This window comes from Pelecanus crispus, chromosome 5 (genome assembly GCF_030463565.1).
Source record: "Pelecanus crispus isolate bPelCri1 chromosome 5, bPelCri1.pri, whole genome shotgun sequence".
NCBI classification, from domain to species: Eukaryota; Metazoa; Chordata; class Aves; order Pelecaniformes; family Pelecanidae; genus Pelecanus; species Pelecanus crispus.
In genome coordinates, this window is record NC_134647.1 from 23,472,824 (window position 1) to 23,491,090 (window position 18,267).

The following is an 18,267-nucleotide window of genomic DNA, read 5'->3' on the forward strand; positions in this document are numbered from 1 at the left end:
TTATATTAATACCACTGTCTAAAATACTGAAGTGATGTTGGAAGCTAGGAGCACAGACTAAACCCCAGCCTTTTCTTCTTCCACACACAGAAAAGTGTGGCTACAAATCTTTTTTTTTTTTTTTTCTTTTTTTCTTCTTTTAATTTGGTCTCATTTGATTCCATTCCCTTCTGCTTGGTGACACAAATTCCACCACAGGAGGGATGAAGATTACCCCAGCCACAGCTGTGCCTCTTGTCTGGCATTTAGGGATTTCTTCTGGGAAAAAGAAGATGGTTATATGAACCTTCTCATGCTGAGGCTGTTGTTTCCTGAAGAATTGCTCCGACTGTTGGGTTATTACATGTCCTGTGCCATCAGCTGCTGCTTAAAAGAAACAAGTGAATCAAATGCTGTAAAGACAGAGGCAGCTTAATTCTGTACAAATATGAAGAGAGGTGGAGCCATAAATCTTAGTCTCCATGGGTGCCTAAATCAGGGTTGCAGGTAGAGGGTCCAGATTTCAGATTCACTGTTGTCTTTGAAGTTTCTTTTGTATAGGTTAGGTATTTCCTTGGTTGAATGCTTGTGTTTGAAATTCTGTTCCTTGTTCACTGTCTTGTGCGGGAAACACCAGAATGCATTTTAGGTATTTTGTAATTTGTATTCTGGAAGTTGGGCAGTGCCAAGAATTACCACTGTTCTTCCAGGTGATTCAGTGGAAATTCTGTGGTAAAACAGGCAACTACCTTCTGTTGAACTGGCAGAAGATAGTCACTATCCTCTTTTCAGTTCTTAATTATTTAGCCAAGTTGCGTATTTTGACTATTGTGTGTTCTTTTTTAAATTTAGTTCTCCAAGCTTTACCATGGTGTGAAGCGTTCATCAAATCCCCCCCACATATTTGCCTCTGCAGATGCTGCCTACCAAAGTATGGTTACATTCAGCAAAGATCAGGTAAGAATCTGTTCATTTTGGTTTAGATTTCATATTAATTGTACTGCCACTATGCTACCTGGCTATGGCTGATGTTCTGTTATATTGTACTTTGGGAAATTCTTTTCTTTAAGCCTTTTATTCCTACATCAGGAAAACCGGAGTAGAAATCTAGTCAGGTTTGGGAATTCTGGAGAGGACACAGTGGCATAAAAGAGACCAGAAGGTTAAATAAGATGATAGGGTTACCTGACCAATATAGTTTCCTGGATACCGGTGAAGTCCTGGCTGTTGACACCAGCTGCAGAGTGCTGCGGTACGCTCTAGACAAGCCTGTCTTGCACTGGGTATGGTAATAATTTACACTTGTGTAAAACAGGAGGGTCTCAATGCCATAGCAGATTAGCAGAGTTTGAACCACTTCTCCATTCATAAAGATAACGGATAATCAATTCCTTTAACTACAAGTCACAAAAAATGGGAACCATTAGCTAATTTTTTTTTAGTAAAATATATTAAGGATAGGTCTAACATAAATGTAATAAGGACACAAATCCAATTATATAGCAATGATTTTAATGAGAATGAATTACTATGCTGTAGAAGCTAGATTTCTTTTTATTACATTCTTAAGATTGTAACTTTGTAGTCTTTCTAATTTGATGTGTTGTATGCATGTGAATATTGAGGGCTAGTAATTATTTTTATTTATAAAATCCTCCTGATCTTACCATGCACATAACACAATAACTCATAGAAAATGCTTTTTTAAAATCACAAAAGCAGAATAAATTAATAAAAAAAACTACAATCAGAAAATACCAAGCAACAAAGACAAATAAAAGGGACATTGAAGATGAAGAAAAAAGGAGTTCTACTGAGTATGTCGAAGTACACTGGCCTGAGAGATGGCTAGTACTTCTTTAATGGCTTATATGCTCTTTGATGGAGGCCAAGTACTCATGTAGAATAAGTTATGTGAAAACTTGTTATCTGGGGCAAAAAATTAGTTTTGACATCAGCCCATCAGGCTAACTTTGTACATCTTTAATATTATATGTTTCGTACCCGTTTAAGAAGTAATTTGCATTTAGATCTACATCAGTGTCTTATTTGCTGTTTGGAAAGGATTACAGGAGCATGTTTATCTACATTACCTGGCCAATGTTGTGTTGGTTCTTCAGGTAAAGGTGCATTAGATAAACAGTGTAGCCAGATCAAAAATGTATTGATTATATTTGCTTTGTCCATTGAGCTTTCCCTTGTGTTTTCCTGTGAAGCCTAAAAATAGACTCCAGGTCTAACATTTCTCCTGAAGCTAAAGTCAAGTTCTGGCCAATTCTACAAGAGTTTTATGTGTTCTACAAGAACTCATGGGCTTTAACTGTATAAACTGTTGTACATGACTTCTAGTCACACAGAGACAATTGAGTTAGGTATTGTACCCCTGTAAATCCATCACTGAGTTATCTGTTTCCAGGAAGAACAAAACACCCAACAAGAAGCAAATAAATGAGCTGCAAATGTCATATTGCACACATTATTTAGAGTCAATACCTGCACCTGCTGTCAGACATCACAAGACACCACCAGAGAACTGCTACATCTTTCAGACCTTTTCACAAAGCTCAGTTCTATATGAATTATCATTGCCTCAAGTATTTTAGGACCTTGTATCTTCTCCCAGCCAAGAATCATGTATGTTCACAGTGTGGTGCAAATAATTTTCAGGTGTTTGCATAAAAACACACGAATCTATGCAACTGCTCAGTGTTAACATTTTAATTCTATGTCAGTTGATACTGTACCTTAAGTAGACTAATATTTGTACTGGTGATCTGTAGAACACATGAAAAAATGGGAAGATAATAAATGCTGTTAGAATTCTTACTTGCTATGATCTGAAGGGTTCATGCTTCAGTGTTCAGGTGTGAACTGGCCTTCAAGGTGTACTGGCTTTCTCCTTCCATCTCGTCCATGAAGCATAACAGCAGAGAGGAGGATACCAAGTGATTTAGACCATTCTAGCTAATCCTTGAGTCTGGAAGACATTTGGAGAGCCTATAAAGTGCCATGTGTTAAGGACTGCTGACTCAAGAACACGATGGATACATTCTCCCAGAATCATCCAATGAACAGATGCATATTTTTCTGAAATGTTTAGATGCTAGCTTGCTGTTCTAGTTTGAATATCAGCATCACCTACAGAATAACCTCTCTACACAGCAGCAAGTATTTAAGATTATTTTTAAAGCCAGGAGCAGACTTTAAGTGTGTTAAATACAGCTGTACCCTGTGTTTCATGTTAATTCATATCAAGTCAATGCAGTGAGCTCAGATGCACTTTTGAATTATGTCACATCAATGGAGCTGTGGCAATTTTCTCAGTTTTAAGCTTTTGAAACAAGCCGTGTATCTGTACAACATGTGTTAGGCTGTAGATGGGGTCACTCGTTTATGTGTCTTACCCCTTAGAAATTCAGTCACTGCTTCACACATGCGTACATTGCTATCAGGCATTGCAAGATGCATTTTAGTAATCTAGGGAATAAATTATTACACTGATCCTTTGCTAATCTTTCCTTTCAGAAGAGAGTTGAGGGAGTTGACCCTTAAACTATTTTGTAGTATTTTGGTACTAAACTTTAAATAATGGATAGGAGCAGTAATAGCTGAAATTGACCATGTGGTGAGCTGTGCATTTAACTGTTTTGTTTTGTGTGTTCAGTGCATTATTATCAGTGGGGAAAGTGGTGCTGGAAAGACAGAAAGTGCCCATCTGATCGTCCAACATTTGACCTTCTTGGGAAAGGTATTTCTTAGCCAATCATGTAAAACTATGAACAGATCCTCCCCAATTTCCATTTCATTTAATCTTTAATACTTAAAGCTATTCATGTGAATTGAGTTAGGGATGGAGTAATAATGTGTGTGAGAGTATTGAATTAAGATACTACAGTATGACCCACACCAAGCTATTCAATATTTTTTTTTTAAAGAGAAGGTGCCAGATCCCAAGTGTTCAGTGCCTGTAGTTATCTACAGTGTTTATCACATATACCATTGTTCATTTATACAATAAAGAATGACAGATCTTGCTATGGCACTAATCTTAGAAGTTCTTACACATTTAAATGTTATGAGTAATGCTATTAGTGCAAAATGATGGGATAATCAAGTGTGTAAGGTTAAGGTTAAGTAGATGTGTTTAGTTTTTGATGGTTTTGGTACTCTAATTATATGACACCTCAGAGACAGAACAATTGCAGAGAAAGAAGAATCTGTTTTTTCCTACCTGTGGGAGAGTTCCTCGTCAATTTGTTGGCCCTGTTGTTGTGTAAGTAGAAAGGTTAACACAGCATCCAAGTCCATACAAGCATGAGAAAGGGATGCTGTGCTTCCAAAGCAAGAATTGCATTGTGGGTAAGCAATATATTCTTTTAGTGATCCTTCTGATCTGTATGTGTTCTGTCAAGGCCAATAACCGTGCTTTGCGTGAGAAAATTCTTCAGGTGAATCCTCTGGTTGAAGCATTTGGGAATGCCTGCACCGCCATCAATGACAACTCAAGTCGCTTTGGAAAATATCTGGAAATGATGTTTACACCCACGGGAGCTGTAATGGGGGCAAAGATTTCTGAATATCTACTTGAAAAATCAAGGGTCATAAAACAGGCTGTGTAGGTATATTAATTGTCTGTCCTTTCACATTTATATAATGTTTGGTTTCTGTTTAATTCTCCAAAATTATTTATTTTAAATGTTTTCGTGTCTTCTGCTAAAGCAGTGATTCTTTGTACAGTGCTATGACGACAAGAATAGTCAGTTAGGTTCTTTTGGAGTGGAAGCCAGAACTGCTCCATTCTTTGGAGAAATATTGTGGTTGGCTGGGTTTTCTGTGTTTCACAGTTGCTGATCCTGCACCATTAAAACAAGTGGGAGATTTGCCACCTACTTCAGTGAGCTCATGATGCGAACTTCTACTTTTACATTGTACAAGATGCCGCAAGAATAAACGTGTGCTTCAAAAGGATACTTTTTTTCTTTTCCAGGGGAGAGAAAAATTTCCATATATTTTATTATATTTATGCTGGCCTTTATCATCAGAAGAAACTTTCTGAATATAGACTTCCTGATAAAAAGCCTCCTAGGTAACTATCACTCACTTATTTTAACTGCTTGTTGTAATTAGCTATTGATCAGCTCTTGCTTTCAGTATGATGCCTTAGAATCTCTCTTAATTCTTCTCCATCCCTTAAGGATCTTTTTTAATCCTCCCAAGCAAAGAAGAGGATGGACAATAAGGCATTACATTTATTTGTATTTGTTTGAGCACTAGAACTATTTAAAGAGGAGGAGGAAGAATCAAGCTTATTATTATGTAGATATTCTGTCATACTTTCAAATCAGGATAATTACCTTATGATTTCTTACTGTAATGCTTCAGTAAGAACCCAGAATATGCTTTGGAGTTGTGTTTTTTAATCGGTATTTGTACTTTGGGTGCATCTGACATGTTGGGTGAGGGGATGTGAGTGAAATGTTAGTAACACTATAATACATATTAACAAAGAATAAGCAAAAGTTAGTGCAACAGAAACAAAAACATCTTACGAATTAGCACCAAAGTATATCATTGGAAGATATTCAAATAAATGTTGTTTCCAGTTCCTAAGGTACTTGCATTGAAGTACTGGAGGTTGTGCTGGCATATCTGGTAGTATGGTGCTTTCTTTCTCCCTCTCTATTTAGATACATTGATAACGAAACTGGAAGAGTAATGCATGATATTGTTACTAAAGATTCCTACGGAAGACAATTTGAAGCAATTCAGCATTGCTTTAGAATTATAGGATTCACTGACGAGGTAAGGAATCCAGTTGCTAAACTGTTATTGACCTTCTTTATAAAAAACACCTCCAGTGCTGCCTGTGCACAGGCTGCCATTTTGGTTTTGTGGATACACACCTGTGCCACAGAATCTCTCTTATGACAGAAGTGAACTGTGAAAGCATAACCACACACTCGGAAGACAAGACCAGGCTGAGGTCTCAGTTGGTACTCAGGCTACGACACTGTGTCAATATGAGCTTACTTAAATTTGTAGAACTTGGTCTCAGAGCAAGCTACAAGCTTTGATAGCCATTCCAGTGCCCACCTTTTTCTTTCGTAGCCTAAATATGATCTATATATCTAATTGGATTCCTTAAAGTGCTTCTTGTCATTTTTTACAGGAAGTGTACTCAGTGTACAGAATTCTGACTGGAATCTTAAATACTGGAAATATTGAGTTTGCTGCCATTTCTTCACAACACCAAACAGATAAAAGTGAGGTTCCCAATCCAGAAGCCTTAGATAATGGTAAATACATTTTGACATTGTCAGTTCTGTAAATGCAATTTGACTGTATTTGTGAGAATCTCTAACTCATGGTAACAGTCGGGCAATGCTGGTGATTTCCACTGCATAATCAGTCATGTATCTTTTTTCCACTGTCTTTTAGCTGCTGCACTACTAAGTATTGGGTCAGAAGAACTTCAAGAGGCCCTAACCTCCCATTGTGTTGTAACACGAGGGGAGACTATTATCCGAACAAACACCGTGGACAAAGCAGCTGACGTGCGAGATGCCATGTCTAAAGCACTTTATGGCCGGCTCTTCAGCTGGATCGTAAATCGTATTAATACGCTGCTTCAGCCAGATAAAAATATATGGCAAGTTACACATCACTGAATCATGTGTATTTACTGTGCATATGTCTTTGATGGGTTCATCCATTTGTATATTTTTCATTTTGCAGAAAGGGTGCTGTGTTTATTTTGGCTAAGGCTTCAAAATGGCTTTCATGCTGTGATACTGAATTCTGTTTCCAGGACATTAACTCCAACATTTTCAAAGAGCTGAGTGGAATTTAGCTACTGAAGTCAATGGAAATTGGGTGGTTAAAGTGCTGTACAATTCTTTAAAAAGATGCTTCCTATGTAGTGAACATTAAAAGCATACCAAAGGCTGGTAAATAATTGGAGTACACTGTAAAACTTCAGTATGTATTCACAATCTTTACAGTCCTTCTGCTTTTGTAAGCTAGTAATAAATACAGATCTTGGATTATTATTGTGCTGCTGCTTGAGATGTAAGTAATGATTTTTTTATTTTTCATAATTACAGAAAAGTTCACATTGTGCATCCGTATGATTTCATTGCCAGGTACTGATCTGGCTGCTTTGGTCTTTTTGAGCAGCCAGGGAGATTTTTAGAAAAAAGAGAACCCCTTAGGTGATGTGAAAATGCCTCTGTTCCGAGATCTCTACTTGGCACTTCCCTATATTGTATAGACATGTCCTCGTCCATACTTGCAGTTCTAGTGGTGACTGTGGTATGAGCATACTTGAGCTAGCACATGGGCTCTTAACAGTCCAGCTGGTAGCAGCAGCAGAGTTGGTAATTACCCTTCTGACTGAGTATAGCAAAAACATGCTATTAAAGCTTGACACCTTTTGTCTGCCTAGAGGAGCAGACAATAGATTTTATTTGGGATCAGCCTATTGAAACCACTTGTTGTAATATGGCTGCTAAGTGTCTGTTACTGTGTACCTGTGATTCTCCTGCCTTCTTCATGGACATTTTTAAGAAGCAAGTGGAAAACAAAAGTGTTAGTGATGCTGAACAAATGCACAAGTTGTCTTAGGTTCAAACCCAGCTTTTCTCTTTTTGCAGCAGATTGAATCAATTATGCAATCTTAGTTACCATGTTTATTTTTATTTTAACTTGGTGTTGCCCGTGATGAATTTTGTTTGTATTTTCACATGCAGCAATGCTGAAAATGGGATGAATGTTGGGATACTAGACATATTCGGATTTGAGAACTTTGCAAGAAATTCCTTTGAACAGCTGTGCATAAATATTGCTAATGAACAGATCCAGTTTTATTTCAATCAGCATATCTTTGCACTTGAGCAGGTAAATTCAACTCTGATGAGGTCTAGTTGAATCAGCCATCCTGATCATATTCAGGAGTATATTATAAACTATAAAATAGGTATGTGATTTAAATCCAAGATAATGACATCTTTCGGTTGAAGTTTTGTAAATAATGTTGTTGGGGCCTGTAGGGTATTGCTGCGCATCACAAATGTCATAATGACGATGTTGGTTTTACTGGTTCAATATTAAAACTGTGCTGGTACCTTTGTAGATGGAATATCAGAGTGAGGGAATTGATGCTACTACAGTGGAGTATGATGACAACCGCCCACTTCTAGATATGTTTCTCCAGAAACCCATGGGTCTCCTGTCTCTACTAGATGAAGAAAGTCGATTTCCTCAGGCAACAGACCTAACTTTAGTTGGTAGGTGCAAACAAAAATTCTGGGAAATAACAAATATATTTTGAGAGGGCAGAATGACATCTTTACTCAATTTTTACTAGCCTAGTTGTCCTGCTGATGCTGTGCCATTTCATTTAACATTTTAAGTATATTTTTCATGGTGCTTCATCATTTTTCTCTGCTTAGGTGTTTTCTGTTCTTTTTATATTACAAAAGTTGTCTTATATTCAGGTGTCAAGGGCTTATTGTCTTTCCAGTGTTACTAGGAAATAACCTGTGTCTTGTCCCTGTATGTGAGGTCCATCAAGCAGCATTTATCCCCATTTACTGAAGGGAAGGCTGAGACATGGTAGAATCTTGTGTCTAGGACCACCCTGTGAGCAGCATTAGTGTTGAGAGTAAAATTTAGATCTCCCAGGCTCCTAGGCCCATGTTTATCCAATTAGAAAATACTGCTTCACTCCAGATTATCTCATCATAAATAGAAAGTGTGTGTTATTTCTGGTGTGCCATCTGGCTGAATATTTCCATTCCTTCTTGCATACTTTACATATATTTTAACAAATCTTCGTGCCAACTTTAAAATGTGCAGCGCATACCATGTTTAAAACTGTTGTGTTGCTTTTATTTACTAGAGCTACATTTTTACCTGAGATATGATACAGAGAGTTCCAGTTCCTTCAATGGAACTTGCAGTAGTGACTCAACCTGTTAGTCAGAGCGAAGTAACAGCTGCCTGTTAAATTGCACAATATATGGACAAGAATTTTCACTTTTGCTAGGCTGAGTTGAAACTTGAATTCAGGTCACAAATAGAATGAATGCTGTGGTTTCATTCCCATCCTCATTTGTGTACTAAAGCTGTCCTTGTGGGTCGATAAATCAGTTAATACTGAATATTGAACTTACACTTCCACAGAGGCATTTTTCTTGGTCCAGTGCTGATCAGTCTTACTGCTGATTTGTACACAGTACAGCAGGATCCCTCAAGGAGACAGCAAAGTGGGATATTTTGCCCTCTCCAGATGTGCCAGACAATCATTAATTCCACCACCCTTCCCCGACCCCTGAAATTCCAAACTTAGTTCTTTTTGCTTTAAATACAAGCTTGATTAAACTTAGTTAATTGAAAGAAAAACCTAACACAAAATATTAATGGATTCTAACATTAGAAAGAACATTTTGATAATATTTTCTGACCTACACAACATGACAGGGAATTTTATCAATTGATTCTGGCCTCAGGTCTCTAGTTGCTTGTTCAGATAAAGAAATGTAATAGCAAGTTTTACAGTATCAGCACTAATTTCATTACAAAATATTAAAGAGCATATAAAATATCACAGGGCATAAAAGACATTTTTCTTAGAAAGTGATGTTTCTTTTTCTGTCAGCTCTTTAGAGGTAGTCATGGGAAACAGCCTCTTTAGAAGAGGTTTTAGATAGAAGCCTCTTTTTCTGTAAAAGTCCAAAGGTAAATGAGAGATGGTCCTAATCTGAAGACATTAACATATACTTAAAAGAGGATGCACAAAGCCAAATGAATAGGGAAAGGAAGGTAGGGAAAATACAAATAACAGGCATTTAAGCAAGCAAGATCTTTGCACATCTTTGAATGTACATAGTTGAAATAAACCCACCCCAAACCCTGTATCTATATATAAGCAAGTTCATAGCAAAATAGGAGAAGTTGTCACACCTTCTCATTGGCCCCTCTTATTTGATAGTTTTCCATGCACAAAGCTATCCACAAACAGTGGGATTTGAAAGACAGTCTTACTGGGCTAATTTAGAATGAGCCTTTCCATTCAGAAGTGGCAGCTTGGAAGAAAGCACAGAGAAGCTGGCACACAGCTATTTCTGAGCAATCTGATAATATATGTGTTTATAGTAGTTCTGGCTTCTTGAACAGCAAACTGTCCCTAATTAGGATGAAGATTTTACTTACTCACTCTAAGTCACTTACATTAGTGTCTCTTCTCAATGTCTAGATAAATTTGAAGATAACTTACGATGCAAATATTTCTGGAGACCAAAAGGAGCAGAACTGTCATTTGGTATTCAGCACTATGCTGGAAAGGTAAGGTCCTGTGGTTTTTATTTAGTTCAGATAACAGTGCTATGGCCATTATATGTTGTATCCAAAGTTTCTGCCTTATGATTTTTTTTTTTCTCATTTTAAGAGACAAAATGATAAAGTTTACGGAAACTGAGGATCTAAGATAAAATTTTCATGTGTAGTAGCCCGTTTTAGAACCTATGCTTAGGGCTCTTTCACAAATTGTGTAGACAGTAACCACCTTTTATTCTGAGAGAAATCTGGCACCAGAAACACTATTACCAATAGTAATTTCAAAGGAGCAACTCTCTGGAGCCAGAACAGGCTACGCGATTGTTAACATCCTGTGAATGCCACAGTAGTTCTGTGTGTGAGTGCATATAGGTATATGGATAAAATGCAGTGTAAAAGAGCATCTGTAACAGAACTTAAAATCCTATAGAGAGCATTGGAAAGACTGGAGCTAGCTAGCACAGATGTTTTCTTGTACTCTGTAGCAGCTAACTTCTTTCATTCTCAGCAGTTCACGTATTATTTTATATGGGGAATAATGGTCCAGTTGTTTCACATAACATGAGCTTTGCTTGTGATTTCAGATCCAAATCTTTGTTTGTAAACAAAATCAAAATGAAATAACCATTTTTTATATAGTTATCAATGAAGTCTCATCTCTGGCTCATTATAAGACTCCAGAATTTTAAGATATGTTCTACTAAACTTTGTCCAGCTTTCTCGCTTGTTTAGGAATAACTGTAAAATTTCACACAGGTTTAGTAGATTCTTTGTACCCAAATGGCCAAGTCATAAAAACACTACTGGCCAGTTCTCTATTGCAGGAGAACATTGAGTTTCTGTGTAAACTAATGGACTCCAGTGGAATTTGGCTTATAGAGGAATGTTGCTAGTGATAATAAAACAGGTCTAAAAAATTACTGCAATTTAAACAAAATAAAAAGTTAAGCAAAATTAACTGATTTTTACACGAATACAATAGGCAGGCATTAATTTCTAATAAAAACAATTAAAATAATTTAAATAGGTTAATGTTTTGTTTTCCTACTACTATTTTTGCAGTGAGAAGCCTATTTTAATGTACCTAGATGTGCAACTTACTCCTGTTCCTCCAACAGGTCTAGTTATAGATCTCATTTTGGTGCAGACAACACATAGATGATCACCACCTGAGAACCATTTCTTATTTCACACATAAACTGTCAACTTAAGCTTTAATGAGGTATCTCTGTTATATTGCATCATGTATACCATAGTCTGATGTGACAAAGCATAATACAACATGATTTAAGCCATTTAACCCGCTCTCATGTGCAGTGACAAGCTATGACTATAGATGCTGTTTATAGCCAGTTCACATTCTGAAGACACTGCTGTAGCTGTACCCTTTTAAGTCCTTTGCAGATAATTCATTGGCTTGTCAGAGCCAAACTACCTGGTCTACTTGGTCATCTTGACTGTTCACATTTTAAAGAACAGTAGGTTTTGGGTAACCCTTTTTGGCAACTTTTCTGATTTTGTTTCCCGTGCCAGGTATTATATGACGCCTCTGCGTTCCTTGAGAAGAACAGAGATACTCTTCCTGCTGACGTAGTGGTGGTGTTGCGAACTTCAGAGAACAAACTTCTTCAGCAGCTGTTCTCTAGCCCATTAACAAAAACAGGTATTTTCTGCACAGCTTTGCTAACATTGCAACCTCTTCAGCTACCTCTAAAACTCTGCCTGTTTCTGGACAAATTTTTTTAATTCTTTTTCAGCTCTGCTGTTTAAAGTTTCCTAGATATCTAAAATGTTATGATCTTTATTTTTAAATATGTGGACATTAATTCTTCTAAAAAACCCAGGCAGCAAGATTCATCCCTCACTCCAGAGACAGGAAGATTAGGTGACATGTAGGGCAAGAACTCATTCTCAGAGCAGGGTGAGAATATGGGAGTTTCTTGGTTCTTAATCCTTTACTAAGTAAGATCAGTTCTCAGCTGATAGATTCTTGTGCACCATGTCTTATAGTTCATGAATCGTGTAATGTAGATCAAGTTGTTTTGGAGGTAATATCCATCTGTTTAGGTGCATTGATGCAATACATACAGATTCTTACAAATTATAAAAAACACATACTAATCTGCTAGAATTAATTAATTCAGTTGATTTAAAGCTTGTTGACACTGACTTACACAAAAGTGCACAGATCTATAGCTAAATAAAACAGCAAGATGAAGTTTGATTACTCCATGGATAGATGACAGAATACTGGTAACCTGTACAAATGATAGTTCTGCAGTATATGTGCAAACAAACCAACAAATGTACACATTTCACAATACTTCCTACATTTTTAAAGTATCTTCTTCATAATGGGTAAGAAAAAGATGTAATACTAAGGAATAATCTAAATACGATGGATTGTATTAGACTGCAAAATTCTTGTGATCTGATATAACATGTACAAATGAGGTTGTCATATTTTCAGATAGAAATAAGCATACTTGCATTAGGTAGTTCTGTGTAGGCTTATTGTACATGGGCTGTAGATGCAATTCTGTGCCTGTGCAGCAGCTCTGTCCATATTTCTGCACCCTCAGTAACCCAGTCATAGACTCTGGTGATGCCTTTAACCTCTCTTGAGATTTCTATGTAGAAAAAGGACATCTGGAGAAAAACGCATATTGGAGCCTTCTTTGCACATGTAAAACTTACAGCAAAATACCTGTTTGTATTCTACATAGAATAGATTCCTGTTACAATGTCTCTGTTCTTTTCCTGTAATTAAAAGACTCTGGATTACCCCCCCCCCCCCCTTCAAATTATGCTTTTAGAGGTCCCTGAGAGGTGAGGATCCAGTGAGGAATCTGCTTCTCCTTTCAGCTATGACAAGCTTAGATAGAGGGGGATATAGTTTGAGATGGAGTAGGATTGGTCTGTGCCCAAGTGGGGAACAAAGAATCTTTGTGTCTACTTCTGATATTTAAGTCTGTGTTAAACTGGTAGAAGAGATTCTTTTACCCATGCTGGATGGATCAAGCAAAGCAAAAGGAAAGCTCACATCTGGTCAAATGTGCCTCCACGCCCCTCTTTACTAGCCATTTTATACCTTGGAGCTATTGTTGGAATGAAAGAAATTAGGTGCTTTGTCCCACTTACCAGTCCCAATTATTGTAAATATTTTACTTTTGATTTTATTGCTATTTTTAAATCAGAATGCTGATGCTTTCATGCAAACTCATCTTCCTCTGGCTTTTTAGAGCTATTTTCAGTGGCAGCAGGACTGCACTTAGGTATTTTGCCCAAGATGCATAAAAGGTTCAGTAAGAAGATACTTCTCATTGCAGTAATGTATAGTTATCATGTTGGGGTATTTCCACCTTTTTGTTTTGTCTCTTACATTCCTTCCTTGTTTCCTATTTACATAGAACATTACCTTTCCATGAAGAGCGCATAGGAAGCTGAGTGTTGTCTGTATTTCTGTCAAGTTGGTACAGGACATCCTGTTAAAAAAATTATTGTGCGTACACTCCTGTGCATGATGTTATAAGAATAGCTTAAAACCCTTATGTCATTTTTATTTTTTAAAAGTCTTTGTGATTTTGCTCTATTTTTGCCAGCTGTCTAATATAATTGGCACTCACATCCTGTGTTGGGGCCTCTGTGTTCTAAAATCAGATTGTTGCCAGGTTTAGTTTTGGCAGCTTGCAAGATAAATGAAAGGTTTGGCTGAGAACAGAAGGTATCACTGGCAATGCTGCTTCATCTCTGCTCAGTAAAGGAAGATAAAGCTATTCTCTTAACTTTCTACAAAGAGGCTTTTGTAAACAAAAGTATAGTGATTGTGTAAATATCCCATCATACTCTGTCCTTGCCTCTTAGCCCTCTTCCCTCCATTCAACATGTGCTTCATTCCTAAAGCAAACCATAAAAAATACAGATCAAGATTCATAATCTTCATCCAATTTTCTTCAGCTTTTTGTAGATTACTGACTGATGCAAAAGTTAATAATTTACATGGAAGCCATATTGCATCTTTCCAGGTAACCCTGACTTGAAATGAGCCTTCTGCCAGTATCTCTGGTCTTTTGTTTGAAGATGAGTGACAGCACATTCTCACATCTGCTTGCAACTAGCTCTGGAATTTGCAGCGTAGGTGGTTTTTGCCAAGCAGCAGTCTCCAATATGTGTAATAGTCACTAGGTGGTGCTATCCCAGAAGCAAGAGGGAATTTGAGACTGGTAACATGGTTTGGCAATCACTGAAAATGTACTTCTTAAATACCAGTAAGAACAAAAAGATGCCTTTCCCACCCTGAGACGATCCTCTGTTTGAAGTATATTTATAAAACTGTCATGTCTTCTGCTGTCAAAAACTGAGCAGCAGCAAGAAAATAAATATTAAATAAATTCTTTTACTAATTTAAAATCATGTTAATCCCTGTAATTTATCAAATATACTTATCCCCTCTTAACAAATGCTTCTATTTCACAGTAGCAGACTGTGTAGTTTAAAGGGCCAGAAATTAACAGCAGGACATTAAATATACATTGTAGTTAAGAGAGTGCACAATTACTGATATGAGACACTAGAACTTAAACATTCTGACACTAATTTTGTAGTGTGTACAACATGTTTTGTCATCTTTCAGTGGAAATTTATGCATGTTCCACACATTTTGGAATCTGTTTGCACTTTCTAGGGACCTTTAACCTCAAAACTGAATGAACATATTCTGGTTTAACCTACCAATTCTCCCAATTGCTTCCATATTTGTCACTTTTTTCTACACGCACAGCTTCTTGTGCTGAGAATTCCGTATATTCTGAAGTTAAAATAGAATTTACTCCAAAGACAAGAGAGGAGTAGAGCATTTTAAAAGAAAAAGTTGCCACCACTCCAGTTGAATATGCATATTCCCGTTCACATATAATGCACTGCTGTTTGTCTCTAGTTTTAGTTTATCACTGTTGCAGCTAAAGCATCAGAGAGGAAATGAATCGTGATCTAGAAAATAGAGTCCCCTTGTAAGAGAAGAGAGCTTTACATGGAAAAATTAAGGAGAGCCTTGGTACATTCACTAGTGGTATCAGTGAGTAGTCAGAGCATTTGACTCGCTGTCCTAATACTCAAGAATTTTTGCAGCACCGCCTTTAAGTGGTGGTACCATCAGACTGCTTGGGTAAAGCACCACTGGGGCTTTTTGAGACTGCAGCTCCCTCTTCCGCTTTTCCTCTCTCTTTCTTTGTGTTCCCCAGCTGACCAGATCATGCTGGTGGGATAGGGAGGTGTGCCAGACAGGCTTCATCTTCTCAGAAAAGCTGCAGCAGAACGTGATTCTCTGCTTGTGAAACACAATCTCTGCAGACTTTTTCCCCTTCTATGACTCACAGACCTTTAGAGCTTTTGTCAGGGTTGCTCTGCTCTGCCATAGGTCGTTGCTGGAGAGAGGCGGGGAGAGTTGCCACCTGGAGGGAGGGAAGGGGAAATCCTCCAGCCTTCCCACCACCAGAGCAGAGATGCTGGGAAAATTCCCTGTCCTAGCTCTGAGGATCTGTAGGGGCTGGGCTTGGCTGCTTAGAATAAATACAGAGCTGAGTACCATTACCGCTACAGCAATGTCATGTCTAATTTTGGTAGCACTGGATATTGCTCACACATTCAGAGTGATATAGTATCAATATATCATCCATTGCTAATAAACACTCCTTGTTCATGGTGCCTAAGTGTTTGAGCATAATCTGTCAAAGAGAACTGGGATGAAACTTTTCACAACCTTTACCGAAGAGTTAGAATGGTGATATTTTAACAAGGGAAATTTTTTTTTGTCCCAAATAGGAGGAAAATAGATTTTTTTCAAAACCAAATTATTTATAATTAGCCTGGCTAAAGGTCATTTCCCCTCCTCAGTATTGACTTTTAGTCTGTGTTCTTTGTGCCTTTGAGTCTCCAGCCCTGCTTACAGCCCTCAGACAAAAAGTAATTATAAACAATGTATGTCTTTCATAAAAAAAAAACCCAAAACAAACAACTAATGGACCATGTGCTGAGAAAGAATGTGAAAAAAATGTTTCAGGCTTTCTTTATGCACACTAAAGAACACAAGAACTAGGAAGTCACTTTAAAGAACTGCTTTTCACCACTTCCTTGGTGACAAGAGTACTATCTCAGTATTAATTTGTCTGTAACTTTGATAGCAGCTGATTCCTCATGAAGAGTCAGAAACTGAGGGAGACAAATGGATTTTCTCACATTTCAGTCCCATGAACAGATACTACTGGGCATAGAGTGAAATCTTGGCCAGTTGAAATCGTAGATGCTTTGCCATCGTTTTCTGTGGAACCATGATTTGACCTGTCATGTTTGTCACTGTGCACTCCTATTGAGTACAAACCCTTCCTCTAGTGATAAGTAGTGGCAGGTCTCTTGGCTTGGTGCATGTCACACTTAAGCACTGAAATATCCCATGTTTCCATTTGGGCTTAGCGGATTTTTTTCTCTTAATTCCACACCTCACAAAAGACTCAAATACATCTTAATTTTACTAATTTATCCTACAATAAAATCTTTTTACAATGGTACTCTTGTGTTAATATTTTCACTTCTAAGAGATAACTGCAGGCACTCTAAGTCAAATGAATTGGAAACAAAGCCATTGTAATTATAATCTCTCTACGTAAAGATGAATCAGAATTTGTATTTTGTAAGAATTTGGGTCAAGTTAATGGAAGCTGTGTATTTTCACTCAGGACACAGAGGCTTTCCTACTTCTAACTGGTCCATATGTTAAAACCATATAAAAGTTAATCGTTTTTGCTTTGCTGCCAGTGTGTTGTGTGCAAAGAGAGGCTTTAAACCACAGCTGTGCAATGTAACAATTGTGAACTTTACTGGGTTGCAGATGTGGGACATCAGTAAACTAAATTAAATGGAGCTTAACTGAGTTTGAGAGGTAGAGTATTGGATTACTTTTTATTCAGTTTTTCAGTTGAGCATTTTACAGTTCAGTGTTTCTTTTTCTTCATATCCTAAAGTTTTGTGTCATAGGACAAATGCAGTGCACAGATACTCAAGACTTGCTAGCAGTAGGATCCAAAACATGCCCAAAAATAGCCCTAAAAATGGAACTCATCTAGAAGCAGAACCATCTATCAGATCAAAATTAAGGTCTCAGTCCTGCTAAAGCTTCATATAAGAGATAATAATTACTTACTGTTGAGAATAACTCCCTATAAATAAAGAGTGTCAGTGAATCTCTGGAATTGTACATGGCAGTAAGCATAACAGCTGAGACTGGTCAAGTTAGATTTATCACATTTATGTTTGGTAAAGAGTGTTGCCCAAGCAGAAGTCCACTGTTTTTAATATAAGACTTCACAGATTACATTGTACTGAAAATGGGCAATGGGCATAGATTTGTTTGTTTGTTTGTTTCCAAGTGCTTGAAAATTGAGCCCTAAAAAAAGTACAAGTGGGAAAGTTTAAGAACAGATCTTGATGAGCTTACTGATTTGATTCATAATAGGCCATTCTCTGTAGAACAAATCTTGAGAATAATTTTTCTTTACCTTTCTCTCAGAAGAGAGGAGATACCATTTCAATTTTCATGTTTCTAGCCTAACTTCTCAATTCTATAATGAACATTATCTCACAGGAGTGAATAATAATTAATCTTAACACTTCCTTGTATACTAATTAAATTTTAAAAGTGTTGATATTGAGGAAGCAAAAGATGTATTACACAGAAGATATTAGTGGTTTTAATATTAACTAGTAGACTGTGGGATCTCACTGTGCAGCATATACAGAATTTAAATAGAGAAATATTCAGCGAACATTATACAGTAGTTGTTTTAACGAGTCGTTCACTAGGCAGTTTCTATGGGCACTATGTGCTGTAAGGTCAAACTGTGTCAAAGATGCTCAGTACATCATTGGAAGCATTCAGTAGCTCTCAAGATCAAATCCTGG

At 37.2% G+C, this 18,267-nt stretch overlaps 1 protein-coding gene across 1 annotated transcript in view; it reads left to right on the forward strand.

Annotated features, from left to right (window-relative positions):
* MYO3B (myosin IIIB) overlaps window positions 1-18,267 on the forward strand; it is a 197,646-nt gene that overhangs the window by 88,155 nt on the left and 91,224 nt on the right. Inside the window, exons 13-23 of the mRNA XM_075710689.1 lie at window positions 832-936; window positions 3,644-3,727; window positions 4,392-4,594; window positions 4,967-5,065; window positions 5,667-5,781; window positions 6,149-6,275; window positions 6,418-6,628; window positions 7,728-7,875; window positions 8,111-8,264; window positions 10,235-10,323; window positions 11,848-11,977. Of these exons, the coding sequence (XP_075566804.1) occupies window positions 832-936; window positions 3,644-3,727; window positions 4,392-4,594; window positions 4,967-5,065; window positions 5,667-5,781; window positions 6,149-6,275; window positions 6,418-6,628; window positions 7,728-7,875; window positions 8,111-8,264; window positions 10,235-10,323; window positions 11,848-11,977 (1,465 nt within the window). The remainder of the gene's footprint in view (window positions 1-831; window positions 937-3,643; window positions 3,728-4,391; window positions 4,595-4,966; window positions 5,066-5,666; window positions 5,782-6,148; window positions 6,276-6,417; window positions 6,629-7,727; window positions 7,876-8,110; window positions 8,265-10,234; window positions 10,324-11,847; window positions 11,978-18,267) is intronic.